The sequence below is a fragment of the Anser brachyrhynchus genome (assembly GCF_964034855.1).
Source record: "Anser brachyrhynchus genome assembly, chromosome: Z".
Lineage (NCBI taxonomy): Eukaryota > Metazoa > Chordata > Aves > Anseriformes > Anatidae > Anser > Anser brachyrhynchus.
This window is the reverse complement of record NC_137697.1, coordinates 38,386,387-38,414,276: the sequence shown is the minus strand read 5'-3', so window position 1 is coordinate 38,414,276 and position 27,890 is coordinate 38,386,387. Positions and strand designations below refer to the sequence as shown.

At 37.7% G+C, this 27,890-nt stretch overlaps 1 protein-coding gene across 3 annotated transcripts in view; it reads right to left on the bottom strand.

Moving 5' to 3' along the window:
- The window catches only part of NTRK2 (neurotrophic receptor tyrosine kinase 2), a 172,273-nt gene that overhangs the window by 119,268 nt on the left and 25,115 nt on the right, over positions 1–27,890 (bottom strand). For all 3 annotated transcript variants that reach the window (XM_080574841.1, XM_080574842.1, XM_080574843.1), the window contains exons 5-9: positions 24,690–24,844; positions 10,496–10,632; positions 7,367–7,499; positions 5,503–5,802; positions 518–550 (exon numbers count right to left, since the gene is read on the bottom strand). In XM_080574841.1, coding sequence (XP_080430967.1) covers positions 518–550; positions 5,503–5,802; positions 7,367–7,499; positions 10,496–10,632; positions 24,690–24,844 — 758 coding nt within the window. The remainder of the gene's footprint in view (positions 1–517; positions 551–5,502; positions 5,803–7,366; positions 7,500–10,495; positions 10,633–24,689; positions 24,845–27,890) is intronic.

Here is a 27,890-nt window from a genome sequence, read left to right as displayed (position 1 = left end):
TTAAAGGAAGGTACAAATGAGAGGACAGAGAAGAATAAATTGCCTACAGGAAAACTTACTTGTGCCAACCTCATTTCTAAGTGGGATTTAGGGGTACATTTTTGGTGACTAAACAAGTATGAAAACATTCCTGAAAAAATAAATTAAGTTATATAAGGAGAAATCATGAACTTCCTTTCCTCCAAGAAATGCCTCTGAAAGGTTCACAAAATCTCATGCCTGTGAGCTACATCAGACTACTGTTATCCCACAGAACCAATTGCAACCATTCGTAGCAGCGGATTTATGCCTCTCCTAATGTGAATCAAAAGCAGCAGGGTAAGTAAAGCATCACATTGCCCTTACCGATCTTAAATAATATAAGGCAGGAGAAGAACCGACAACACAAAGTACCTTTAGAATTGTATTGTAACATGTGCCATTTCAGTTTAACTGAGCCTGACATTCAATCTTTTAGTGGTTTGAGTTCCTTCATTTCTATCATTAAAAGAAAAGAAAAAGAAAATCAAATATATACCATAAACGTCTGGATCCACAATTGGGCCACTACCTGTACATGGAGAAGAGAAAAAAAATAAATAAATAAAAGAAAAAAAAGAAGAAAAAAAAAAGAAAAAGAAAAAGCCTTTGTAAATAGATTGTAAATGCTGAAAGAATAAGACTTTCTTTAGGATTTTTTTAAGGGTTGACATGTTATTTGCAATAGCATTTATCAGTACCTACACAAACACAAAACAACATCAATATATTACACTACCTGTTAATCAGATTACATTTCCAATTATTTTACAGGTATCCCAAGTTAGAACTTGGTTTCATGTACTCTCTGCTGTTAATGTGTATCTGAAAAAAGTGCAACAATAACTATTCTTGTTGAGAATCAATGATAAGATTCACCCTGACCTTAAGCAGACTTCAGTGGGAGTTATCATCACTGACTTTTACCTGGACAAAAAATTTTGCAATTTAAGCACTACGAGAGCAAAGTGGTTTACAGCTAGAACACTGTGAGCTGTCAAGTTAAGGGCTAGAGGTAGCAATGACCTACACAGCCCGATCTCATTCACTCTGTGAAAGGATGCTTCCCAAAAAGCAGATGCACAGCTGAAACACAGAGTTCTTTGTACCAAAAGAGTCTCCCATAAGCCAGCCTTTACAGAGGCAAATGGACACATCTAGTCTACACTTTTCTAAATTTTACTAGTTCCACTTTGCAGCTCTTTCTATTTATCACACATATGTAAGGCTGAGCACATATGTGAGTATAATGCACGGAACGCCCACTGAAATTAGCATGATATTAGACTATACACATCCTGAAAGATACTTGTGTTATATTTCAACATACCCATTCATCTTGGTTTATAATGTATTTATAGCATAGTATAGCTTATCTAGTAGACTCCTAACCATCTTTTCCTTATATTTACTCTTTTTTTTTAAATAAAATTAGCAGATAGTTAAAACCTTTAAAGATGAATTAAACTTCAAAAAGCATAACTCTAGTACTGTGTAGTAATTCCACACCAGTGGCATTACATTGGAATAAAGCCACTGACAAGTATGACCAGAACACAGTTGTTTCTGCTTATGTCAACAGCGTGAGAATCTGTGCTGAAAATACAAAACAAAGAGTTGCAAACTATCTGCAGAATGGCAGCAGATAATTAGGTTTGCTTTTAAATGCATTTGAAGATATTCTGGTATCCAGAGATATAGGCTAATAGACCCCATGGGAATTGTCAATCTGCAGAAATAAGTAACAAGTGAAAACAGCCTGTACTACTACTGTCTGTCCTCAAGCAACTTCTGACCAGGGTTTTCAGTTCACAAACTTTCATGGATTCAGTTTTTCCACTATAAAACATCCATTTGATGAAAGATGGTATTTCAAATTTACCTTCTGTAATCTGAAGGAAAAATAACGTCAACAAAACTCCCAGGCCTCTATTTCCTGCTAACATGGCAATATTTTTGTTACTGTTTACTGGAATGGGCTAAAGTCATCAAACTAGTTTAACCCTTAATTCCTGTCAGGGGCATTTAAACTAGGAAGTCATTGACTCCATTCAAATACCTTTTGCATAACTAAATACTTCACTTCAAATGAAGTGGCAAAAGTCATGTTTTTGAAATTTGGACCAAACCCAAATTTCTATTTAGAATTGCCTTCATAAAAGCGTATCTGCTCAATCATCAAAACGTCACTTGAAGCTATTTTAACATTAAACTTCACCACAGTAATTTTACATGTTTACATGCAATTATTTTTTAAGGCAAACAAAGAGTAGCGTAGTTGTTTTGGTCCCTGTTAGAACAGGTTGCTGTGTAAATAAACTATTAAGAATCTTATCCCATTCACTCATCTTTATAAAGTACATCAACTTGATTTGCTTACTTCTTTCTTTATAAAGTTGACATTTCCAAAATAAAGCAGCAGCAGCAAAAGACTCAATCCAAAAACATACTTTTCCAAAACAGACCCATGTTGTTATGCCACATTAGCAAGATACTACTTTTAAGGCATATTTAACATTTTCTTTTACTTTTGCAATATACTATGTGACTTGAATTCCTTCAGCTGAATTTTAGAGTACAGCGCTGGTAGATGACAGAGCTTGCTTAGTTATTATTGGTAAAAATCTCTCCAGCACTCATTAGTTGTTTTGGATCAACTTTGGGAACAGCTCCCAGAATGTAACTTGGATGTTTCTTGCCTAGTGTTTGTTGTAGTGTAATCTCAAATAAGCATATAATCGTCAGCCGGAACAGCTTCACTGGAATTCAAGAATTTTAGCAGACTAAAACTGGTTTAAAATCTACCTCGCAGAATCTGAACTTTCTTCTTCTAGACTTTAGCATCTAAAAGAGACTTTTATTTTATGATACTAACAATAATATCATTAACTCAATCCAAATCCCACTATGGTATATGTTTTCCTCTCATTTATGTCTGCAAAAAATGATCTGCAAGAAGCATGCTGGAAGTTGAGAATATCTTAGCACAAATTCTGTCTTTGTCATCATGTTTGATGCAACTTTGAAAGTAAAGTATTACTCTGTTGATGACAGAACACGTTTCAGACTTAGCTGTATTTTAGACAGATGTATAACTTATAGGTGAGGGTTTATATATATATGTGGGGTTTTTTTTGGTTTTGTTTTGTTTTGTTTTGTTTTTTACATTCAGTTCATTTGCTCATAAGTGATGCAATAACCAGAGAATGCAAAGCCTAGTGAGGATACCCCACCCCATGAAACATCAGGACAGGTATTTAATTCAGTTATGAAGGCATGGAAATGAACATAATACCAGGGTGTGGACCTTAATCTTTATGCTTCATTGTACAATATGTGGGCCAAAAGAAGAAACTACACAGTAACGACAGCACTGAAGAAGCCTTTCGAGTGTTTAGAAGAATCCTAACCGTGTTTTAAATTATAATACTAAATAATAATAATAATAATAATAACAATAATAATAATAATAATAATAATGGAGGATTCTGGTTTTTTAACATTTGCTTTTATGTCACCTTCAGTGGAAGAGAGAAAAATGTTTTGAAATATTCTAAAGCTCAGTGTCATGACTCTTATAGGAAAAAGCTCCACTAATAAGAACAACACTGAGAAGGCTAACTAGATGAGCAATTTCCCCTGTTGTTAATTTTTAAGACTAGTTTGGTGCCATCCTCTATGCATGAACTGATTTCTGATGCAGTTACATCCTGCCTGTATGTAGTTCTGTTTCCTCTATACTGTTTTTGTGAAGCTTAATCCACCGCAGAACTTGGGAAATGTTTAAAGAACACAGCACAGATTATCTGCAAACTTAAATTCCTTATGAATATAAAAATGATGGAGCAAATAATAACTTTGTCTGCCTAATTGGGAGGATGCCTTCTGTTCTATTTAGTGATTTAAAAGGCCACAACTGGAAAATTTTCAGTGTAAAGGCAAAAAGAATAAAAGAAAAACAGAACAGAAAGAGGATTTTGGATCAAAGACAACAAATGATAAATTCTTATAAATGTATTAGGGAAACTGTTACTCTGCTGAGAAAATGAAGCCAGGTTCATGTTAAATACCCAGAGTGTAGCAGAGCTTCCATTGCATAGAAAACATGGACGAGGTGAACTGTATTGCTGAGCTGCTATAACACAGTATCAGAGGATGCCAGTAGCTGAAATCATGGCATGTTCCTGTAATGAGTCTATTTAAGGAAGAACTGCAGAGAAGAAAGAGGAGAGGAACACTAAGGACAGCAGGAGTAAATACAGCCTGGCTGTAACAGCTCTTCACCTTCTCTTTCTACGTGTGGGAAAGAGAAAGACCTGCCATCTTTCTCCCTATAGCAGACTGAGCTGTTAGGAGCAAATGTTAAATACAGACCATATTTTTACTGTCTCTAGCCTGCAATGCAGGAGAGAGAATTTAAATATTCACTTTTTTTTTTTTTTTTCTCTCAGATAACACTGGCAATGCACATTGCTGTTTCAGAAAAGACGGCTTTTTATATCCTGTGATTAAAAAACCAAACGTAGATATATGCTCATATTTTCAAATACAATTGTGCAATTATTTGCACCAAAACATGCCTGTATTTCCACTCTTGCTGTGCAAGGTACACTCAGAGGTTTTTCTACATGAAACAATACATTTGCAAGTATACTTTCTTACCCTTACAGTCACTTCACACATGGTTTTGACGATGTGGTGAACTACCACACCACAGTGAACATCAATCACTGACAGGAGTCCCTGCAGTTCACTGAGTTAGTCTACCTTGAGTCTGCTCTCATACATTCAGAATGGCTGAGGCAGAGCCTCTAGAGCAGAAGATGCAGATATTTAACAGCAACCATCTTGAGCATGGATATTCCTAGGCATGTAGATCCCCAGCCTTAACTGAAATGAATGGTAATTGGACATCAAAATGCCTGAGAGGGCCTGAGACTTTGACCATCCTACCTCTGGACTACCTGTTTTCTCTCCAGCTCCCCCTGGTGTCCTAGACAAGGTATTATCGTCAACTCGCTGGACTGCATTACTGATTTTGCCACAAGGCACTAGGCGCTAATGTAGGCATCCCCGTGTCCTTGGATACACTACCTAGCTGCATTCACACATAGTGTAGAAAACCTGTGGAGTGATTGAACGGGCACTCGTTGCTTTCTAGATCAGAACTGAGGCTTGAGGAAACATTTCAGAAGCAGCCACCTTTCACTAGCCTTAGCTGACACTGAGAACAATTACCCAAAAGAAGGATTTAGAGAGCAGTAGCATGGCCTGCCTTGAGATGCAATAAACAAGAAGAAAATGTTAAAGGAAAGCATTATTTTAAAACTGATTTTGACAACACTCATTCAGAGGAAAAAAAAAAAAATAAAAGCATATAAAACATTTCCTGAAAATCTGTTAAGCTGGCCAGGTGCACTGTCTCCACAATCCCATCAATTTGCAACTACTAACACTGGAAAAAAAAAAATAAATTATACTCACCATCTCCAGGCACTGACATGAAATGAGCATCAACCCGCTTTTCATCTTCTCCATACTCATTCTTTGCCAGTAAGGTATAAGCACCGTTATTCAGGTGTGTAGGGTTGTCCAGCTGAAGGCAGCCATGGTATTCACTTTGATTGATAACATGTATTTTAGTACAGATGTATTCAGACTCATTCAGTATAGCCCCTTCATAGAACCACTGCAATGTGGGCTTAGGGTTCCCTTTCACAGTGAATGGAATACACCAGTGGTGGTCCGGGGTTGGAGATTCAATAAATGTGATATTTGGTGCAACTATATTGGAAAAAAGAGTGAAGAACATCAGAATATCCTGAACAAGCCATTTTCCCCAGCCCTTCAAGTTATCAGGGAAGTATTTTTCATTCAAAGGTACAAAAGCATGTTATTTGTAGGAATTATACCTATTTGCAGGACACTCACACAGGACACTCACTGGCTCTGCCTTGGGTACTACATTCACAACTGAAATTAAGCCATTCTTCAGAAAGAAACAAAACAAACCAGTTTCAGACAAAAACTGAACACCACTTAAATCCCACACCCTGCAAGGTGTGGGAAGTTCAGTTACTGAATCACTGAGAAGGGAGAGAGAGTGATTTTAGCTTTACTTTTTACTTTTAGCTGAAAAAAATGGTGCAGAGGAGTGCTGAAAGAACAGAACAGTATTGAAAATATTTAAAAGTTGGCCCAAAGCAAGCAGTACTGGAAATATCCTCAGCCAGGAATCCAAACTTTCAGATGATTTTCTTCACAGAATCAAAGCCAGAACAGATGACTTCATTCCCTGGATTCTTCTGACAGGGAAGGACCATTTTCTACTATACATTTTCTCATTATTTGTTCAAAACTGCTAAATGCCTCAAGTTTACAGACTTGTTCTGTTTCCCTCAGGAGACTATTACAACACCTTGCCCATTATTTCACTATTGGGAAATTTTCCTTGATATTTATTCTTAACTGCATCCATTTTTGTCTAGTTACACTCCCTTTTATCACTCATAACAGTGCCAAGCTCAGAATCTCATTTACACTGTTCAAACATTTCTAGTTTATGTTCTTTCCCATAGCTATTACATATCCAATTTCAACCTACAAACCATTTGAGGTACATCTATAGTGTTTTTTCTAGTTTTCTCTGTCATGAGCACATGCTGAACAAAGTTTGCCATCTACAAAGCGTTCCATTCCCATCTTCAGTTGAACAGAGGACTGCAACTTGTGAAAACATGCTGTCTTGTTCACACAAAATGAATTCAGGCTGGAATCTTAGATCTAAGAAGCCAGTGTCTCCATATTACATGTCCCTTCCCCCTTCCTTGGCCCTGACAAATAAGTACATTATTCAAAGCTATGACAAATAAATTTATATCTGGCAGTACAAATGTCGCAAGTGTGTTATTTTTTGAACAAACCAGTTGTTTATTTAGATAATAAAACCTTTAATATTTGTAGTCTCTTTATAACTAACTCTATGACCCTTTTGATGCATTCACACTTCTTAATTCCTAAGATAGTGTGTACATATATGCACACCATCACAAACCTTCCCACACTGACAGTGCCACTGAGTACTTTGGCTCTCAGACTGTTGCTTACAGGTTGTTCTAACTGGAAGATGAAGCATTTAGAAAAGTCTTTTTTTACAGAACTTGGAGCAGAAGATAAATTCAGCAATTGCTGATTGAGCTATTCCCGTTATTAACAGCAGTAGATAGTTCACGTGCTTAAAAGATGTTTCTGTTTCTGCAACCTGTGCACCCTCAAAATATTTGTAACCAAAATAGCTGTTACTAATGTGGTTTGGCCTCATGAGCTGCATGGAGGCCTGTGTACGTACAGAATACCGTGAGCTCAGCAGAGGCTTGGTCCTCTCCCACAATGTTCTCTGCCACACATGAAATCCACAGCCCACTGTCCATGGATGAGACGTTCTTTATTGTTAGCGAAGCAGGATTCTTACTTGTGTCACTCTACAAATGATCAGAAAAACATAAATGTGTCAACTAAAGCCTAAAGAAACAAGGGAGAGGCAGGGAATCATTGGCCACAGCTCAACAGCATTTTTCGTTTTCCCTTCCCTTTAGCTCCATCGGTCTGTAATTAATCAAAATGTTACTTTGGCACCTTACCCAACAGACACAAAAGACAGAACCATCGGTGGTCGAAGTTCCAAAAGTGTAGTCCTGCTGCAAACACTGCACTTGTCCATTTCTCTGTCCTGTTCCTTTCAGTTTCTGCCTTTTCTAAACACTTCCCCCTCTAGAAAAAAATGTCTTCTTACTCATCTACACCCTTGCTTATCCCTTTCTTCCATTTCATGACTTACTTATATGGTCCATCTCTAGTCCGCTTGAATTTTTCCTCCTCCCGTATATTCTGTTCAGTCCTTCTTTATTGCCCTTTGTCTCTTTGCTATTAAGCATGATATCTCTTCCACTGCTCCCTTCTGAGCTGTACTGCATTGTGACAACTGTGTGTCTTCTCCCTCCTCCTTAGCCAAATTTCTCTTGAAAGCTTCTTCCTCTTGTAAACAATTTATGAGAAATTACATCCCTTCTAATACCTATAAGCTACTGTCCAAGAAATGTTTTATGTGTTCGAGCACTAAGGCTAATTAAGGTAAGAATTATGAATCTTAGAACTCTTGATTCTTGTGATTCTTAGAAAGCTCACGGCATATTTACAACCTTAAATGCCATATTAAATATGCAGCTATGCTACACTGCATAAAGTGAATAGGGCAGAATCATTAAAAAACAAAACAAAACAAAACAGAAAAAAAAAAAACCAGCTAGCAAAGCTAGTTGTTAAAGACACTGTTTTCTTAAACCAGGTCGTTCATGTGATCTCCAAATAACTATTTCCATACTTGAATTTTTCATAAAATGCAAGACTACATTCTTAAAATGAAAAAGAACCAAAACATATTTAGAAAACATACAATGATTAGTATCCTTTTTAAAAAAACTCCTTTTGAAATACTTTTCTTAAATACTTTTTAACTTATGCTTCAGTGTTGCACAGTAGAGAAAAAGATAATGCCCTGCAAGTATAAAACCACAGTGACTTTCAGCAGCAGTCAGTGGGGATATGTGGGGACACTCCTGCATACAGGACCAGAAGTTTGAACCTCGAGGTCCCATCTAAACCCCACTTGACTTAAATGCCCCATCGATATCAGTGTGACATTGATATCAGTGTGACACTGATATCAATCTGTGATATCAATCAGGCAGTGTGGAAAAGCCAAAAAGCCCACTGCATATTTCTCTATATGCAGCTCTCAGAGGTGAGAAGTGCTTAAAGCTGGATTCAGAGCAGAGGCCTTCAGTAGTGGATTAAGGGCTGAAACCTATAGCAAGAAAAATCTAACTGACATAAACAAATTTATATACCAGCATAAAAAATAATCATATGGTGAAATGTAGGACTAGAGTATAGTTTTAACTTCTGTTAACATTTCTCTTTGTAAAACGGGAAAGAGAGAAAAAGCAGGCAAAAGCAGCATAGGAGGTGAAGAAAAGGGAGTCAGCAACACAGATATGAAAGTGAGAGAAAGGAAACCAAAAAAACAACACTCATGGAGAAGGGAAGGATAGTTGTGAATGAGGCTTAAAAAGCACTCATTCTTCTGCTACCGAAAAGACTACCGTGCTCCACAGCTAAGGTTGTAGCCAGCCTATATTATGAGACCCACCGAAATCTCACACATGAAGTTATGCCAGGACAGAGTATTTCTGGAAAGCCTGAAGAAAACTGAACATGGCATTTGAAAGATAGGAGGGTTAAAAAATGAAGTGATCTCACTTTTTGAACAGCATCCCACATTTGTTTTGGCTCATAACTAAAAAAAGGAAAAGAAGAAGAAAAAGAAAAAGCACAACTTGGCATAAGTTCCCCAAACTGTTTTAATTTCTTGTTCTTTATGACTGGTGCCTTTGGGTAGTTTTCCTGATTAGAGAAAATTTTAAAAATAAAACTAGAGCTGTCTAGAATTCTTTCTTATGGAAGCTGAGAGACACGCTAATCAAATCCTATCTATACGGCCCAATATAATGACCTCAGGGCGGAAAGTACAAAGGTAAAGACACCCCAGAGGTCCTTGCATTCTCACACTGCAGGAATAGTTTTAGAAGTACACATCCCACACTTTGTACAGACCAGAAAGCTTTAGGTTGTCTGCACCCTCATGAATACAGGGTAGCCAATGCCATGAAATTGTAAATAACAGAAGGCGTTGCACCATGAAAATTATGGCAATTTAAGGGGTCAGCAGCTGCACCTGGTTAAACACTTCTTCTTATCAACAACTCCATCAGAATGAACTGTCTATCTCCATTGTGCATACAGTCCAAGGAAAGGGCATATAACACAAAGTTCTCAGAAAATAAAATTCTCACTCTCTTTGGCTTTGTTGAGGTAACACCTACATACTTCATTAAAAAAAATCTTTTTAATAAAACCTTCACCTTAACTTTCTTGACTCTCTGTAGTTACTTTGTTTTCTTGAAAGAAAGTGAAACAAAACACAAAACAATTAATACTGACAAACAAAATTGTCCAACCAACAGTTAATATGGACATGAAGGTTTTGGCTTGAAAATATAATAAATTAACAACTTAAAGCTTTTTTCATGCCTTGGGTAGGTAAGAGATATTCTTTCTGTATAGGTATATGTCATACTGAGAAAGGACTTTTGCTTCAGTATCTTTATTCACCATGTTAACCCCAAGAAATGACTGCACTCTCATTTACAAATCTGAAGTAACAAGTGTTTGCCATTTTCCAAAAGCACTGCAGTAGCTGCCCTGGATTGAAAGAAACTGGTAAATAAATTAAAGTCCAAAATCAATCTTCTATTTCATCTTTTTGATAAGAAGTTAACTAAAGCTGGACATGAACTTTGTTCCATCCATCAGCAGATATTTGTATAGGAATTATCACTTCTTTGAATATGAAACTTACCTCATGGTTTGAAACAAAATTAGTGAGCACCCAGGACACATTAGGGGGTGGCCCTCCAGTAGTATCACAGTACAATGTGATGCTCTTTCCTTCTACCACGGTGATGTTGTAATTGCTTAAGTTTGCTGAGGGTAAGTCTGTGATAGAAACAACAACAACAAAAAACACATGCTTTTGTACGTGTCAGAAATGGACACTGCTCAGTTCTAAGCAAACTGCATAAATACAAGCCAAAACAACACTAAATTAGATATTCACTGTGGTCAGTTACTGTTGAATTAGAGAGTACAAACACCATCTTCGGAAACTACAATCTTTAAGCTGCTACATAACATTTTTCTGCGCCACCTCTGCTTCACATCTTCAGAATAAACATTACTGCAAATGAAAACACATTAAGCTAATTATATAAGAAACTGTTGCAGGTGGGCAAACAGAATTTATCCTAACTTCAGCTTTTAACTTAAAAAAAAAAAAAAAAAAAACACTAAAACCTTCCCCTCATTCTTTAAACCTGGAAATTTAAGCTGTCTCTGTTACAGTTGCAAAGAAATCTTAATTTTCCAGAAAGTAACTGACACTGCGGTATTCTCACTGTTGTCCACAACACTAACGGGAAATTACCATTAGCCCCCAGCACCACACAAGAGATTACAGCCCTCCCTCTCACACAGAGACATGGCTCACAGAGAGCACAAAACCCAAAACTTCAAGTACAAAATGAGGGAAACAAAGCACTGAACATATCAAAACAGAGGAGAGAAAGGGCAGAAGAGCGGGTTGGCTATTGCACAGAGCTGCTTTCCAAGGCTTCCCAGCAGGCTTAGCTATTGCTCTCAGTAAAGCCAGGGTACCTGGTGAAATGGTACCACTCACCAGGAAAACAACCCAAATTTTGCAGAAGACAGGACTCCCCCTCCAACTCATAGAGTTATAAACCACTCTGCACCTCAGTCTTCAGCACCCAAAGCAATGTGAGCTTCCAGAAGAATAAATATACAAGTGCTTCCAAATGCACAAGGAATTATAGACTGACCCTCCTCAATAAAATGTAAGCAATACCAATAGACACCTAGTACACAGGGCCACACGCCACATTTCTTTACAAAGCAAATAATGATGCAGCATGCTAGAAATATCAATTCTTTCTTAAGTCATTCTGCAGCTTCAGGTGGAGCTGCTATGTACTGTAAAAAGCCTTGCCGTCTTTTATGATGAATTTATGCTGGAGGGTAGGAAGGCCCTGCAGAGGGACCTGGATAGGATGGGTCAATGGGCAGAAGCCAACTGGATGAGGTTCAACGTGGCTGAGTGCCGGGTCCTGCACTTTAGTCACAACAACCCTATGCAGCGCTACAGGCTTGGGGCAGAGTGGCTGGAAAGCTGTACAGAGGAAAAGGATCTGGGGGTGTTGGTCAATGCCTGCCTGAACGTGAGCCAGCAGTGTGCCCAGGTGGCCAAGAAGGCCAACAGCATCCTGGCTTGTATCAGGAATAGTGTAGCCAGCAGGACCAGGGAGGTGATCGTCCCCCTGTACTCTGCTCTGGTGAGGCTGCACCTCGACTACTGTGTTCAGCTTTGGGCCCTGCAGTACAAGAAGGACATCAAGGCCCTGGAACATGTCCAGAGAAGGGCTACAAAGCTGGTGAAGAAGTTGAAACACAAGTCCTATGAGGAGCAGCTGAGGGTACTGGGGTTGTTTAGTCCAGAGAAGAGGAGGCTCAGGGGATGCCTTATTGCTCTCTGCAGCTAACTGAAAGGAAGCTGTGGAAGCTGGGGGTCAGTCTCTTCTCACAGGTAACTAGTGATAGGACTAGAGGGAATGGCCTCAAGTTGCTCCAGGGGAGGTTTAGGTTGGAAATTAGGAGACATTTCTTCTCAGAAAGAGTAGTCAGGTGTTAGAACGGGTTGCCCAGGGAGCTGGTGGAGTCACTGTCCCTGGGGGTGTTCAAGGAAAGGTTGGATGTGGTGCTTAGGGACATGGTTTGGTGGTAGGGTGATGGTTGGACCAGATGATCTTGGAGGTCTTTTCCAACCTTAATGATTCTATGATTCTATTTCTCATCAGCAGTTCTATGCAAGTTTTACTTGCAATTTATGATCTCAAATAACCTAGTTTATCTCCTATGCTGGATGTGTATGCATGATCCTGCAACTACTTTTCCTTTCCTGAAACAATGTTTTTTGTTTGTTTGTTTGTTTGTTTGTTTTTGTTTGACTGGCTGGTTGGCTTTCTTTTTTTGTTTGTTTGTTTGTTTTAATACATATATATACAAGTTACAAGTACAGAATTTGCATTATGGACTTGCAAGTATGAAACTTTACAGAGGGACTTCTTTACTTATGTAAAAAGCCCCTAACAAACAAGTAACCGCCTTGTTACTGTGAAGTACAACACTTTAATATGTTTGCCAGAAGTTCAATAGAAGCTATATGTGTTGGAAATCTCTATTTAAGTTTTATTAGTTCAATAAAAATGAAATGAGAGGAACTAATAGCAAAGAGAAGACTAATCATTTTCCAGGCAATGCTTTCTTGCCTGATAAGATTTGAAGATCAGCACAAGTACATGATAACTGTTTAGGCAATTCTAGTGCTTTAAGCAGAGCTGTAATATGATTCGCATTATAGGCATCATGGATTTATTCTATTATTTTCACTTTATAAATCATATGTGGAAGTTTATCGAGACAAAGCTGGACAGTTTGTACGCCTTGATGCAGTAATCTGTTACCGAAGGTAGCCATCTGCTCTCGCCTGCTGTGAATTCAAATCTCAGCAGTGTCTGTCAACTAGTTGGGCAGGAAATAAAACTAATCTTAGGGAACATTTGGATATTAATTACACTGGTTAAGGAACAAGGAGAGAAGTAATGAGATCATTTGCTTTATAAAGTTACCCTTTCACACCACCTCTGAAAAGCTTTCCAATTGCTTTTGCCAGACCTGGATATGCAAAGACTATCAGGCTCCCTTCTTCCTGGCACAAGTACTACAGACAAGGTCTACATGATAGATCAATGCTTCACTGTTCAAGCCTGCATGGTTCCTAATAGCATATCATTTCACATGAAACCTGTCATTTAAGCAAAAATTAAGGTAACTTTGGTCTCTTAGATCCCAGCTTTAATAGCTGTTAAGTTCTGAGACAGCTTCGTCCTGCTGTGTGTTATTCACAGGATAGACAACAGAAGTTGAATTCCTCTGGTACTGGTTCTTGTTCCCACTTCCCAAAAGTCTGCACGTACCATGCTCATGTTATATCTCTGAGGAAGACAGCTATATCATGCTTGAATCCTGCTAGATTAAAAAATAAAAATGCTTTTTATTCTGTAGATTCTTATTGTTACACTAAAAACCAGTTACAGGGTCTTGCAGAAAACATTACAGCAAAAAAATAAGACTATAACAGCTATATTATATTAATTATATTGTATTGTATTATATTTTATAGTGTAATCACATAATTGTATGTGTTTTCTTTTATTCCTTTCCCAGTCATGAAAGGGTGGGGAAACACAAAAAAATTGCCTTTGGATACATTTTTGTTGGTTGCATATCTTGAGCTAGTGAACTTTTGTTCACCAATGTCATTCTGTCTTTTTTTTCAGGTGGCACTCAGACTACTCCACAGGCAAATACACATTAGTTGAGAGAGATGGCTCTGTTTAGAGAAAACAGACAGCAACATAAGACCTCAGATCTAGAAAAGGTGATATATTGGACTTGCCAGTAAAGCAGTGAGACCAAGGAGCAAAATCTGTACTTACAAATAAATGCATACAAAAAGATATAATACTCCCTAACAGATACATATGCTCAGTATGTGTACTCAGAGTAGTGTGAGACCATTTATAAGAGTCAGTAGCATTTTGACACCTACAGTACTACAAAGATATTCAGCCATGCTGCACTTATTCCTAACTTACTTTGGCTAAACACGGTGTTTTAGATGAATATCACTTATGTTAATAGATGCACATTTAAAAGGACTTTGTATATAGCAATCAATGCAAGCAACCACACGACAGGTTCAAATGGTTTTGTATACTGCCAGCACAGTGAGTTTAGACTGTACCACAACAACCCACACAAGGTAGACATGACATCATCTTCCCACAAGTCTCATCCTGATATTTGTCAGACGGAGATTAGCCTATGCCCCAAAGCTTGACACATAGTATTTCTTTCAAACTTTGATAGCATTAATTATTATAATTCTGGATATCAGTAATAACCTTGCTAGTATCTGATTTATTTTTTTAAGTTTGCTCTGTTCTTAGCCTTAATAGCTTTCTACAGCAATGAGTTTCACAGATGTACTGTCCAGACTGTATGCAAAAGCATTCCCTTTTACCATATCTGAAATTTGTTTCTGAATTTCAAATTCATTGTGTGCTGTCCTAAGTTTAAGTGTAAAACTTCTCTAAAAGTGTTCTAAGAGGACAGAAAAGAAGTTTGTGAATGATCTTCTTAAGATCACTCTATTTTATTTGTTTTTCTCATGCCCTTTTTCTTTTTAATATCTATTCAAAGCTTTCCATTCTCTCAAAAAATAGGAGAACAGAACTTGCTATTGAGGATTTAAAATTGTAATGTTGAGTTTAATGGATGGATAGCAAGGGTACACTAAAATCTATGTGTTTCATTATGTATAGGCATACAATAGCCAGAGAAAATCTGTTTTCATATTGAAATTGATAACATTTTATTCCAGGGAATAAGTAACTGGATTTGAATAAGTAGTTACTTCCACTCACCCCAGACCAATGGGGCAAAACAGAGGCAAGCAGGAGGGACTCATTTATGCCCAGTGAGTCTCCCTAAGTATCATGTCAGGCTTCAGAGGGAACAAACCCTCCCTTAAGAAAGGGGGACCTAGTTACCTTCAAATCAGTGCAAATCAATGGCCTGAGGCCCTGTTATAGTGGAACTGTGAAGAACAACTAGGGAATAACTCATATATTCAGAGTGCACAGCTGGGACTTCAACAATCACAAAACCAAATATTTTGGCTAAAATCTTATAAGGTTACAACAACATTTGACTACACAACTGTTAATGGCAATTAATAAAAAGAACATGTCTAAATTCCTACAGCTTTCAAGGACCTCATGCTGCTACTTACTACTTTCTACAGAAAAGTTACACTAGTTTTGGTAGAGCCAAACAGTCACTGCATCTGTGAAAGGAAGTGTATGACCTAATTAAGAAGCAACTGAGTATTAATGCAGATTATGGTCAGCAGCTCAACTCTCAGCACCAAGTTCATATTCTAGCCAATGTACTACAGCAACTTCTAGAAGAACAGTGTTGTAAGCAAGGAGAAATGATTTTACCATTACACCCAAGATGTTGCTTCATTGTTTAACTATCTTAACAGTTACAAAAATTTTTACAAAATTATTTCCAGATTGAGTTTTTCAGTTTCCTTTTTCATCCATTCAATTCTGAGATTTCTTCAGCTGCCTGAAAACCTTAATCAAAAAGTTTTCTCAATATGGTCAGTTACCATCACTAATACCTAAAAAATGACATGATGAAGAAATGAGTACCTGAGAGAACACTATAAATTCAATATTACATTCATTTATGCCCTCCTCTGCACATTAAACCCCTGATTTTCATCAGCCTGTCGACAAACTCCCACGAGTCTAGCCATAATGCCTTGTCACTAAGTGGTTTTTAATGTGGCCCATGACATCTCTTTTTAGTTTGGCACATTTTTGCAGGTCAACCTGTTCTGTGGTAAGAACAAAGAGTTTTCAAGAAAAAAAAGACATTTTTTCCTCATAACTAGTCAACTGCATCTGAATTTCCATAAGGCCACATTAATCCTTATCTTAAATCCCTAATCATTTTTTTTAATAAATGTATCAGACCCAGAATGATTAAATTAATGCTAAGGCCAGCAACCATCTATCAGACTGAAGCATGTAAAGGCAGAAACACTGATTTATAATATATCTTCTATGATTCATAAGATACAGTGTCCCAAATCCAGTCTGCTTACTTCACATAAGTTTTAAACACAGTTCAAGTTTCTTGGCTCCCCTGCTTTTGCTTTTTCCCTCTAGGGAGAAAGTATTCAACTAATTACAGCACTACACTACAGCTTAGTAACACCCACTACTTGTGCTGTCTAGAACCTGAAAAAAGGATGGTTGACAATGCAATTTGTTAAGAACTGTGCACATGGATCTGCAAGTTTCAGAGACTTTACTGTCTCTAAACATGTTTTTATCAATACATGATATAAGAAAAATAAGGTTTTCTCATATAATTCCATTAAAATTCTGCCTTGTTTGAAAATACAGGAATGTCTACAAATTCTAAAAGTCTTTTCCTATGGCCTTTTATGGGTTTAAAAAAAACAACACAAAAAGTTGTCTAGTAATTCCAGCTATAAAGCTAGGAGCTGTTGGGTATGTGATTCACCTCCTGTGTTTCACTTAGCAGCTATCTGCAGCCAACAAACTCCAGGCCAAATTTCAGCCATGGGGTAAGCGGGCACATTTCCACCAAAGTCTGCAGAATCATAGGGCCAAAAATCAGCCTGACTGCATCTTTAGAGCACTGTAAAAAGGACAGTCCAAAAGGTTATATGCAAAACATGAAGAAACATAAATCATTGTTTCAATTTCCTGTTGCATTACAACCCCAGAATCAAAATGTTCAATACATAGAAATAATTGCAGAAATCTCACAGAAGCTATTCTAAGATGACCCCAGCCATTTTCAGTGAAATATATATATATAAGTCAAACAAAATACAGAATCAGAAGAAATGAGAAACACATACAAAACATTATTTTAGCAACCAGAGGATAGAGAAGTCTGCATCTTTCTGCTTCGCTGCTCTAACCATCACGCACTACTCTGCATTTCTCCACTGTAATTTTGCTATGGTGCAGAACACAATTCAGAACTTCTATCAGATTAAAATGAAGAGTAAAGGCACTAATCTAAAAGGTAAGGTGAAAGAAGGAGAAGGAATTCTGGCTTATGGCCCTTTTCACTATTTTATTTCCACAGTATATGCACTGAGTGTCAATGTAAACTAAAGAAACTGTCCCAGACAAAAACCTCTTTAGCTCTTGAGGAGAATATACAACCACTAAATAAAGCACTGAACAGAGATATGCTCTCCAAGAAGCACAGCAAATCTTGGTAGGTATTTTCCATATTGACTATGGTATTTTGCACAGGTCTGACAGGGTTAAGCTAGAATAGTCTCAAATACTATACAGGTTGGTGGTGAGAACATTATCCCTGAATTTGTAGGTTAGATTCTGCTGAATCCAGAGAAGGGTTACAAAATCCCCTCAAATAGCCACTAATTTCTTTTTTTCTTTTTCTTTTTCTTTTTCTTTTTCTTTTTCTTTTTCTTTTTCTTTTTCTTTTTCTTTTTCTTTTTCTTTTTCTTTTTCTTTTTCTTTTTCTTTTTCTTTTTCTTTTTCTTTTTCTTTTTCTTTTTCTTTTTCTTTTTCTTTTTCTTTTTCTTTTTCTTTTTCTTTTCCTTTTCCTTTTCCTTTTCCTTTTCCTTTTTCTTTTTCTCTTTCTCTTTCTCTTTTTCTTTTTCTTTTTTTGTCTTTTTCTTTTTCTTTAAAGTAAAATCTAATAAAAGGAGGAACTCTTGTTATGTCCTTTTGAAAGGAAAGGCATGAATTCCTACCGTTGAGAGAGACTGGGTCCAAACGTAGAGGATCCTTGACAATGCCTTGAGAAGAGTCCTTCTGCTCTGAGTTTAGGACTTTCCCATGCCTTTAGCCTTTCCTAATGAGCAGCTGGAAGGCATGTGCACAGTGAACAAGCTCATTTCAGACTACCTCTCACTAGATGTGCTTGCTGCCTCAGTATACCTTCTTAAAAGTCCTGCTCTCTTCCGTACCGCGACAGATCTGATACTCACAACACACACCTCGTCAGCCTATGGAGGAATGTCTTTCTTCAGGGAAGCAGAATGAGTGATGTGGCAGCTCACTGAGCCACCCAAATATGTTAAAATATTAAAAGACATCTGCCTCCAATCATGACATGCCTGATTGTCACATTCAGCTGGGAACTTTTACAGAAAATAATTAAACAAGTACAGCCTCTACCGGAAGACGATGATTATTTAAAGTATGCTTTCCCAGAGCCAACACACCCTTATTTTGCCTTTATGCACTCCATCACTCCCTGGTTAACTGAAATTATCACTAGAAGCAAAATTCTGCAAGTAGAGCCTGCCTGTGCCACCACGAAGAACACAAAACTTGCTAACCCATCTTCACGATTACAGAAGCAAACACAACCTCCGCAGAATGTTCAGGGTGCACAGCCGTGCTGTCTGTACATTTCAGACAGCGCTTCAAATGCCATCGTGAAAGCTAGGCAGGCAAAAAACCACCTGCTCTGTACCAGAACACGTTCACATGGATAGAGACCCATCTTCTGCACTCAACCTGTACAGACGCTTTGAAGCTTGCCGCTGAGTTTTCAGACCAGATGGAAGGCCTATGAGCTATGTGTCCAAGGCTTCTTTCCCTAGCTATTTCAGTTCTGGAACTTCTGCCCAGGCCCTTCCGTGTCACTAGGTCTGGTGTGGGTTCTAGCAGAACGATACTCATTAAGAAAGGATCTTGCAGCACCCGAACCCTTTAACTGACCTTGTCCCCAGTATTAATATCAAGTTTGCCTGCAAGAATTTTCAGATTATATAATTCTGTAGAGGCTGCTAATCTCATCACCACTTCCCTTGCTAACCGTCTCCAGCCATGTTTTCTCACAAAATTCCCTGAAAGATTAAGGAAATTAAATTACGTCCAGAAAAATTGTTCTCAACTGGTATTTAAGCTTCAGTTTATCCACATCAACTTTCAAAAGAAAACCAAATACATTCAGTGTAGTTGGGGTGAATACAGCAGCCACAAGTTTAATAGATGAACTGAGCTAAACAGCCTTTGTAATGCAAGTTAATCAGGTTTAAACTAGCTTATGCAAACCTTTAACAAACAGCTTCTTATTCGCTCAGTGCAAGGAACGTGGTTGCAATTCCTGTAGGTTTATCTGGAGAATTCCATGTGTGTCTAGAAAATAATGCTAATGTGTCAAATATTGCAACATGATGAACGCAGGACCCTGAAACAGAAACATTTTCAGAGAATGACATAAATAAGTAAAATTATGGGTTTCACTTTGATACCAAGTTTGCATATGACTGAAGTGATGTCTTCATGAATTGTCTCAATTTTTAAAGTGAGAAAGTCTTTTCTGTGGAATATGGCTGTCAGTCTTCATCACAAGTTACATCACAAGAGCAAAGTAGGAATACCTACAGCCAATAGCCATATTGCTGTTCTCCCTCGTTAGATCAGTACTCCACACTTATGCAGATGTGCCAAGTTAGGCACAGCGAATAACTTGGCAAATGTGTACAATGCATTGAGTTCAGGATCAATACCTGAATGGTCAAGAAACATTTCTTTTCTTTAGGTATTGTTCTACCACTTTATATTTCTAACCAGCTTTGTATTATAAACTTACTTCATTCAAGTTCATGAAGAAATTAAATCAGTATTACAAAATGAAATTCTGCTTTTTTTGAAAATGACATGTTCACATACACTGCATATATTCAACTAACATCATTCAGAAGCCCTGATTTGCATAGCATATGTCTAGACATCTGTATGAAAGTTAATGGTCACTTCATGAGCAGATCAAAGTCTGCACGCTCACAAGTAAGTTATGTACATGTCTTTGAAAATGAGATTCCTGTTGCCTTTTCAAATACCCATAAATCATTGCTTATTTTCCCTGAAAAGCTAGAATAAGGAAAATTATTTTAATTAAGTTAGGAAAATTCTAACTTAACTTTGGAGCAACAGTGAAACCCTACTACTGTCAAAACACTTATAAAAAAAAATGCAGTCCATGATCATAGATAAGAATTAAAACTCTTACAGAGAAAATAAGAACAGTTTGCCACCATACATCATGCATAACATCTACTTCTTGAGCCAAAATAAACAACACAGGCTGGAGAGCCCATGAATATTCTAAAAGGTAAACATGGAGAATGTTTAAGGCTTTTTTTAAACTCACTTCATTCTGCCTGTAATGTTCTCTTCCTGATACTCTTATCTGTGAATTCTGGCTGATAATGGAAAAAGATGTCAACACCCACTGGATTATGCCTTTGCTTGTGGTTTTAGACTGCATTGTACTGTGACTGCCTAAGAACTAATGCTTATTTTATTGACTCACAAATACTACAAATCTTTTCTGTAAATTCGAAGAAATAAACCTGTCAATCCTTCAGTTTGCCTTTTTCCCCCCTTAGAATTTATAACTGCCTGCCTCCAATCTGATATTTCTTTTACTTATTTACCTCTAGGACAAAAATCTACCCCCAGAAAGAGGCTGAAATGAAGCCAGACCCAGTCCAGTCCATTTATAATCATCCGAAGAGTTGCCTGTAAAAATGTCATGGCTTTCCCAACAGAGCAAGAAATGGACAACCCATTTCTGTATGTTGTAACTCTATATTACAGCAATGACTTCTAAAATTCTGTTAGTTACTTACAAGAAGCAGCACTAAACTAAGATCAACACCCACCCCTTACAGTACCTCATGCACAAGGGAAGAGACAGAAAAAAATTTAGCAGTCATAAAAGCATGTCTTAGGTCAGACAAAATTTCTGCATATATAAACAAATAGCCAGTCTGCACGTTTGCTATATGTACAACAAATTGGTACATGAGAATAATTTGCCACTTCGTTCGGTATACTTTAGCTAGCATGTATGACCAATGACAGACAGAAAACATCTGCAGAGACAACATATGATAAATAAGCACACAATGCTGGTAGAATAAACAAAACTGAAAGCCAGATCAAGCCCCACACCAGCATATATAAAACAATCTATCTGATTAACTAAACTGGCCACATAAGGCAAAATAACATAACCAGACTGAGATACAGAGCAACAAAAAATCCATATGGGAATGCAAATACAGCTGTAGAAGCCATGCCTCCCCCAAAAACACAAGAAAAAAAAAGACATCTCCAGTGTCAGTGAATTCAACAGTAATAGCCAAATGATTGAATGATTTACCAGCAAGAGCAACCAACACCTTAATAATCAGTCTCAAAGAACCTGTTTTTGTCTCCCTAGCATTCAGTGAGCTCCAGGTGATGTGCAAACTGATAGACTTTCAAGTGAGTTTACCCTACACATAGAACATGTCTTGTTTCTACAGACTTAACACACCAGTGGCAACTGCAACCATCACTTACAGAACTAGTAATGAGACCCAAATATTTACTTATTTACTTCGCATTCTAGATTTTCTAACACAATTTACCAGGTGGAAACAACCCAACCCAAAACAAAACAAAACAAAAGGATGGTCTAGGCAGCAATGCTGTCAATGTTATATGGACAACCAGCAAATGCAGCAAAAACGGAAGAACTAATCACTACCCAATCTCTACACCAAAAGCTTTACTAAAACTACTGTGGTAGTAGTAGATAAAAACTTTCCATATAGTAATTAAGTCTGACTTTAAAACTGAAAAGGATCCAAACATTTTCATCATACATAACCATATTTCAAATGCAGTTGAAAAAATAATGCTGTGAACATCACAACAACTGATGGACACTTAATACTGCAGCTGGAAATGATCTTCTAGTGAGTCAGCATACCTGATTTGAAACCTCAAGAAAAGAAATCAAAAACTTGATGGCATCTAAATTGCAACCAACCTTTAATCAGCACGTTAATGAACATTTCCACCATATAAACAATAAGTAAAGTACCACAGAACTTTGCTAATTTTCACATCAATTATCTACAAACCAGAGCCTTGTGATCAAGAAACCACAGTGGTCTCTTCCAACTTCCCAGCAAGAGGTTTATTAACAGCCCACAGTGGCGAGATGTCCTATCAGTTCCTAAATCAAAAAAAAATTAACAAACCAGAGCAAAGGGATGAAATCCTTTTACTAGTGGAGAAAACTAGAAAATGTTTTATTAACAAAATTCAAAATCTACATGCCTAAAAAAAATTCTCTCGACATCAAAGGAGCTAGAAGGGTCATGTATTTCACAGGGAAAAAAAGAAAAAAGAAAAAGAAAAAAAAGCAATGACTGTAAATAACATATGTCAAAAGCTCAATTCTTCGTCTATTTCAGTTTTACTTACTAGCATCTCAAACAGTGCTAGAAATTAAATAAACTAACTACACCAGTAGCTTTATTTTTTTTTAATTGTCTTGTGCTTTTAAACACAAAAAAATTATCTGCAGAGATACTGAAACCAACAGCCATGCAGTGGACCTTTCAGAGCACAGGCCATGGTCATGAAGATGGTCATTGCTCCTCACCTGGGATTCCCTATTCTCTGCCTGAGAAATGTCAGTGTTGTCACCTTTACTAAAAACCTATGTCCTGCATTTGTTCATATTGGAAAAAAAAAAGGTAAATTAAGTTGTCTTTTTTTAAAAAAAAAAGAGAAAGGAAAATAAAGGAAAAATACAGGTGTATAAGATCTAGCGAAATTCACACCCTGCAAACCAACATTAAGCCAAGAGTGTGAATCATTTGCAGGCCTCTGTGGATATCCATACAAATCTTCAGCAGAATGCAAAATTTGCCATATGCAAATTTCACATCTGAATGTCATATATTCTCACATTTCCTTCTCTTTTCCTCCTCTGTTTGGAAGTACTACATTTCCTTCTCATGTCAGGTATTTTAGTCAAGATGTGCCCACATGATTTGCACATGTGCATACATACGTCTACAGAGTATCAACAGGTCAGTGCCAAATCTATTGTGACTGCAGATGGTCAAGAACCAGGAGAAAGAAATAATTTCTAATAGGCTTAATCCTGGGTATTTACCACCAAAGTTTTCAGAGGAAAATCCTATCTGCCTGGCAGCTTCTAGATATGCCAGCCAACGATGTTATGAGAGACTATGCTGGGGTTCCTATTTCATACCAATTGATTTCAATCCACCAGGAGACCTTTCTATATCCAGCAGATTAATCTACCTTCTGTTCCATCCAACTGAGACTGGGGCTTGGTTCTATTTAGCTGGAGTTGGTATCATCTCCCATTTCAGGTAAAGCAGACCCTGTAGCACACAAGACCCCCTGAAAAAGTTGCATGTTATTTTTCATCCCATCAGACACTATCATGATTTTTGTCCTGAATATGCCAAGACACCTGGCCCTAGCAGGATGCAGGACACAAGATTAATGGAATGGTATACGTCCATGACACACATTACCACCACTGAAGGCAGCATGTGTTAAGGTCTGCAGCACGTCTCTGCCATAGCTGTTCCTTGCTGGTGGCTGCTATCAGAGGGTGCTGTACCCTCCAAACACACAGTCAAGAAAAGGATGCTCAATGGATAGTGGAAAGCAAAAACTCCAGACTTCAGCAGGTCCCATGTCGTGTCAGAAACACCCAGACTCTGTCCCTCACCCACAGAAGAAAAGATATCTCTTCATATGGTGGGTGAAACCACTTTCCAGCTGTCCCATATACAGGAAGCAAAACACAGGGAAGGCCTTGTTGTGATATTTTCCCACTATCTCAAAATCCACATAAGCTAACTGAAAACAATATGTTGCAAAATATTACAGACCTAAGCTTGCAATGACTCTTGCATAAGTTATATGAGTGAACTCAGTAGACTTTTATCTGTGTAGCAGAGCTATTCCCTAATTTGTTGCTGTTAGCAGTCAGTTTTTCTGAATTTTCCTCTTCTGTCTAGTACAAGAGTTTGTAATTTTGAAGAAAAGTAAAGATTACATTAACCTCAAATAGCTTAAAAAATGAAGGAAGAAGAATTTTGTGTCTGTTCAGCTTGGAAGCATTATTATTTAGTTTAACAAAGGCACATACTTTTTATATAATTCTTGTGTGTTATCTATAATTCATGTTCTGTTTTCCTGCACTTGAATAATAGTACATTTTTAAAGGATCAAGGGAAAAAAAAAGCTGTAAGTGAAGCTCCCAGAGTTATTCCATATGGGATGAAAGACAGTCACCGACTGGTTAATAACTCCCCTAAAGCCTTTTCCTTTAGTAGTGCTGTCATCATCCTGAATGTTATCTTGTAAAAGAAGTTTGTTTTTCCTGTCTTACAATTACTTAGCAGTAAATTTATTTTAAAAGAATATTACCGCAGTTTGGGACCTTCATATCCATCAAAGCTGTCCTCTTGTTGTTGTCATCTAAACAATATAAATCCTGAGTTTCTGTGTAAAACTTGGTCTCTTGAAATTTCTTGATCCACATAATTTCACAGGAACACTTGAATGGATTGTCCACCAATATCCTACAGAAAAAGAAAAAAAAATAAGAAAAAAGAAAAAAAATGTATATATATATATTTAGAAAGCAGAATGTATCATGCATGTAGAAAAAACTGAGAGGCAAGAGAGCTCAAAGCTCTCAGCTGGGTCAAAGTAGAAATTGAACTTATTAGTTAAGAAAAGTAAGGACCAAAGACCTCACTGCAATGCAAACTTCAAGTAGGTAACTGTTGTCTTGCAGAGAATGAAGCCCTAATTGCACTGAGAATCCAGACTGCCATAGATCTGAGAGATCACACAGGGGGTTCAACTACTATCTCCAATCCACCGGTGAAAATCAGGAGCACATAGAGAATTAGACTTTCCATCAAAAGTTCCATTTTATTTCATAACACTTAAGCAGAGACCAGAATTTCTTTGACTTGATGATCTTAGAGGTCTTTTTCAACCCAAGTGATTCTATGGTTGGCACTCCACTCAGCTACCTCAGAAAGACCACATCAGACAGGGTTTAATGCTCTTAGGTGAAGTAGGTAAATTCCTTGGAGAGTCAGTCATGTATTAGAGGCAAACTCTAAAGAACTCTAATCATAACAAAGCAATTTACCTAACCTTAAAGGTACATCCATTACACCACCAGAAAAACTCACAGTAAAAACCCTAAGAGATGTTATGATGAAACACTAACTGAAAAATAGCCCTGAAACAGAAATGTTTAGAATAATCTAGGTATGAAGTATGCTGTACAGAAATAAAACCACAGGTTAGCAAACTTACTAAATTCTACACAACAATATAATGCAATACAGCCAAACTGAAATTTGAACAGAAACATCTCAATAACTACAGAAGAAGTGACCTGGTATGATTTTTTCTCCTACAGGCACAGATCACAGATGACAGTCACAGTGATGTCACAGATGAGATCCAATAAAGTCTCTGTGAGTGACTGTTTGAGGTATCTCATTAAAAGGAGCACAATTGTTCTTAACAGAATTTCACAGGTATTTCTGATGTACAGAAACGACCTCAAGTTGTTCACCATATCTGTGCTTGTAAATACAGGAGGGTGTCTCCTGAGGATGTGAAGTGTGCAAATCATGAAAAGCTCAGGTTCTCAGAGCTGTAACCTGTTACCCCAGAAGTCATCTGTACTTCTTTGAGGATAAAAAGCTGCAGGGATCATCTTTGCAAATCTTTTAAGAGTAATTTTTATTCACAGCAGTCATCAGCTGGACTTCCACAGCACTACTGTATGGATAAGGGTTGCTTGCGCAACACAAGAATATGAGTATTAGGATCCCTTGAGCCAAAACCTACAATATGCATTTTCCAAACAGCAAGATTTACTTCTCATCTTCTGTTTCATCGTTTAACTTTTCTTTAAAAGAAAATTTTCCCTTAACCAGTGGCTGAGCAGTCCTTTTCTTCCACTGTTTTATTTTGTACTAAACCCATCAGAGGAGCTAGGCATATCATAGGCAGCATGCTGGACAGAGTTATGATGACCCTCCACATATGCTTGTATGAAAGAAAGAATCTGACCCAGTAGAGGGAAATTACGTCTTTATCTTGTTTGCTGTAATTTTACAGCTGCAGCTACAGCTTGTTCTAAAAGAAGAAGCCTTTCAAAGCAGCATCTCCTTCTCTACAGTATCTGGTGAATATCTATCTCCTTCTTCACCCTAGCCTGAACTTTTCATCCATTTATGTTTTTATTTACAAGTGTGCTAACAACAGGATACTTGTTTTCCAGATTTAGAGCCAGCTCCTCAGTGGCTATTTATGGCATCATTCCCTCTCATATTCCCCTTCCAACGCTCTTAACCCTCCTCATTCTGACTTTCCACCTGTGTATTACCTATTTATCAACAGAATAGTTCAACTGATAATAGTCTTACCAATGCTTTTCCATCTTTCATACTCTACTTTTTCCCCCCTTTTTCTTTGCCTTACATTTCTTGCATCATCTCACTTAACAGTTACAAACAAAGCAACACTGACTTTGTTCTCCTTCAAAATCTCTGCAAGCTCTCACTTCACTGACAACCTAAAAGAAACTGTTCAGCTGAGATGGAGAGGTTCAAGCATGGTTTGATCTGTGCTTTGGAATAAACTTGTTAATGGCAGCAGACTAAGTCCAAGGAAGCACCTTGGACTGGGATCAGAGTATGCCTTCAAAATTGTAGTCACTTCCTTTTTTGCATACTTCCTAAGCTACAGAATACCCACCCTTACAGTTCCACACACGGAGTGGGGCAAAGATGACCCCATTTCTTCACTAGCTGATTAGATACATTAGGAAAAGCCTAATCAATGCACACTGTACATTAGTCTAAGTCTTTCATTCTTTTTCTTTGAGGTCATGACAACTACAAAACATAGAAGTTACAGACAAACACACACTAACAGTGGCTTCTGGCAGAGATTAGATAAGGGACTTCAGCAACAACAGGCCTATGCAGGACATACAGCATTGGGAGTGCTCTGCAACTGCCTAGTCTTTCCATCAGTGTATGCAGCAACAGCCAAGTTACGAAAGAAAATTCCAGCCAGCAATGTTCCCTGGGCTGTAAAGAAAGCGATTATACAAACTTAATTATCAACAAAACATACCTAAGGGGCATAACCTCTTTTTGATGCTCTGGGATTTACTTACTTCATTTCTTACAGGCTGAAATCCACCAGAAGAGGTTCAGAATTCCTAGGCTGGTGCTGCAATTCTCGGACTGGCATTCAGGCAAATTCTTGACCCTGCTTTGAGCTCCAGGAGAGCAGCCTCTCTCTGTTCTGCAGCCTCAACCCTGCCCCAGATTCTGCATGCTCTCTGCAGTCCCATGTGTTAGCAAAGACTGCACAAGATGACTTTTTTTTTCATAGAAACACAACTCCAGGCCTTAGAAATTTTCTCAGAGAAATCGCTGAGGAGAACCATTAATCAAAGCATTATACAAAAGACAGCTTCTGCCTTCCTTATGATCTGTGTCAATACCCCCAGTTGCAAAGTCTTTTGTAGACTCTACCTTTTCTGCAATCCCCAAATTTAACAAAAGAAACAAATACAACAAT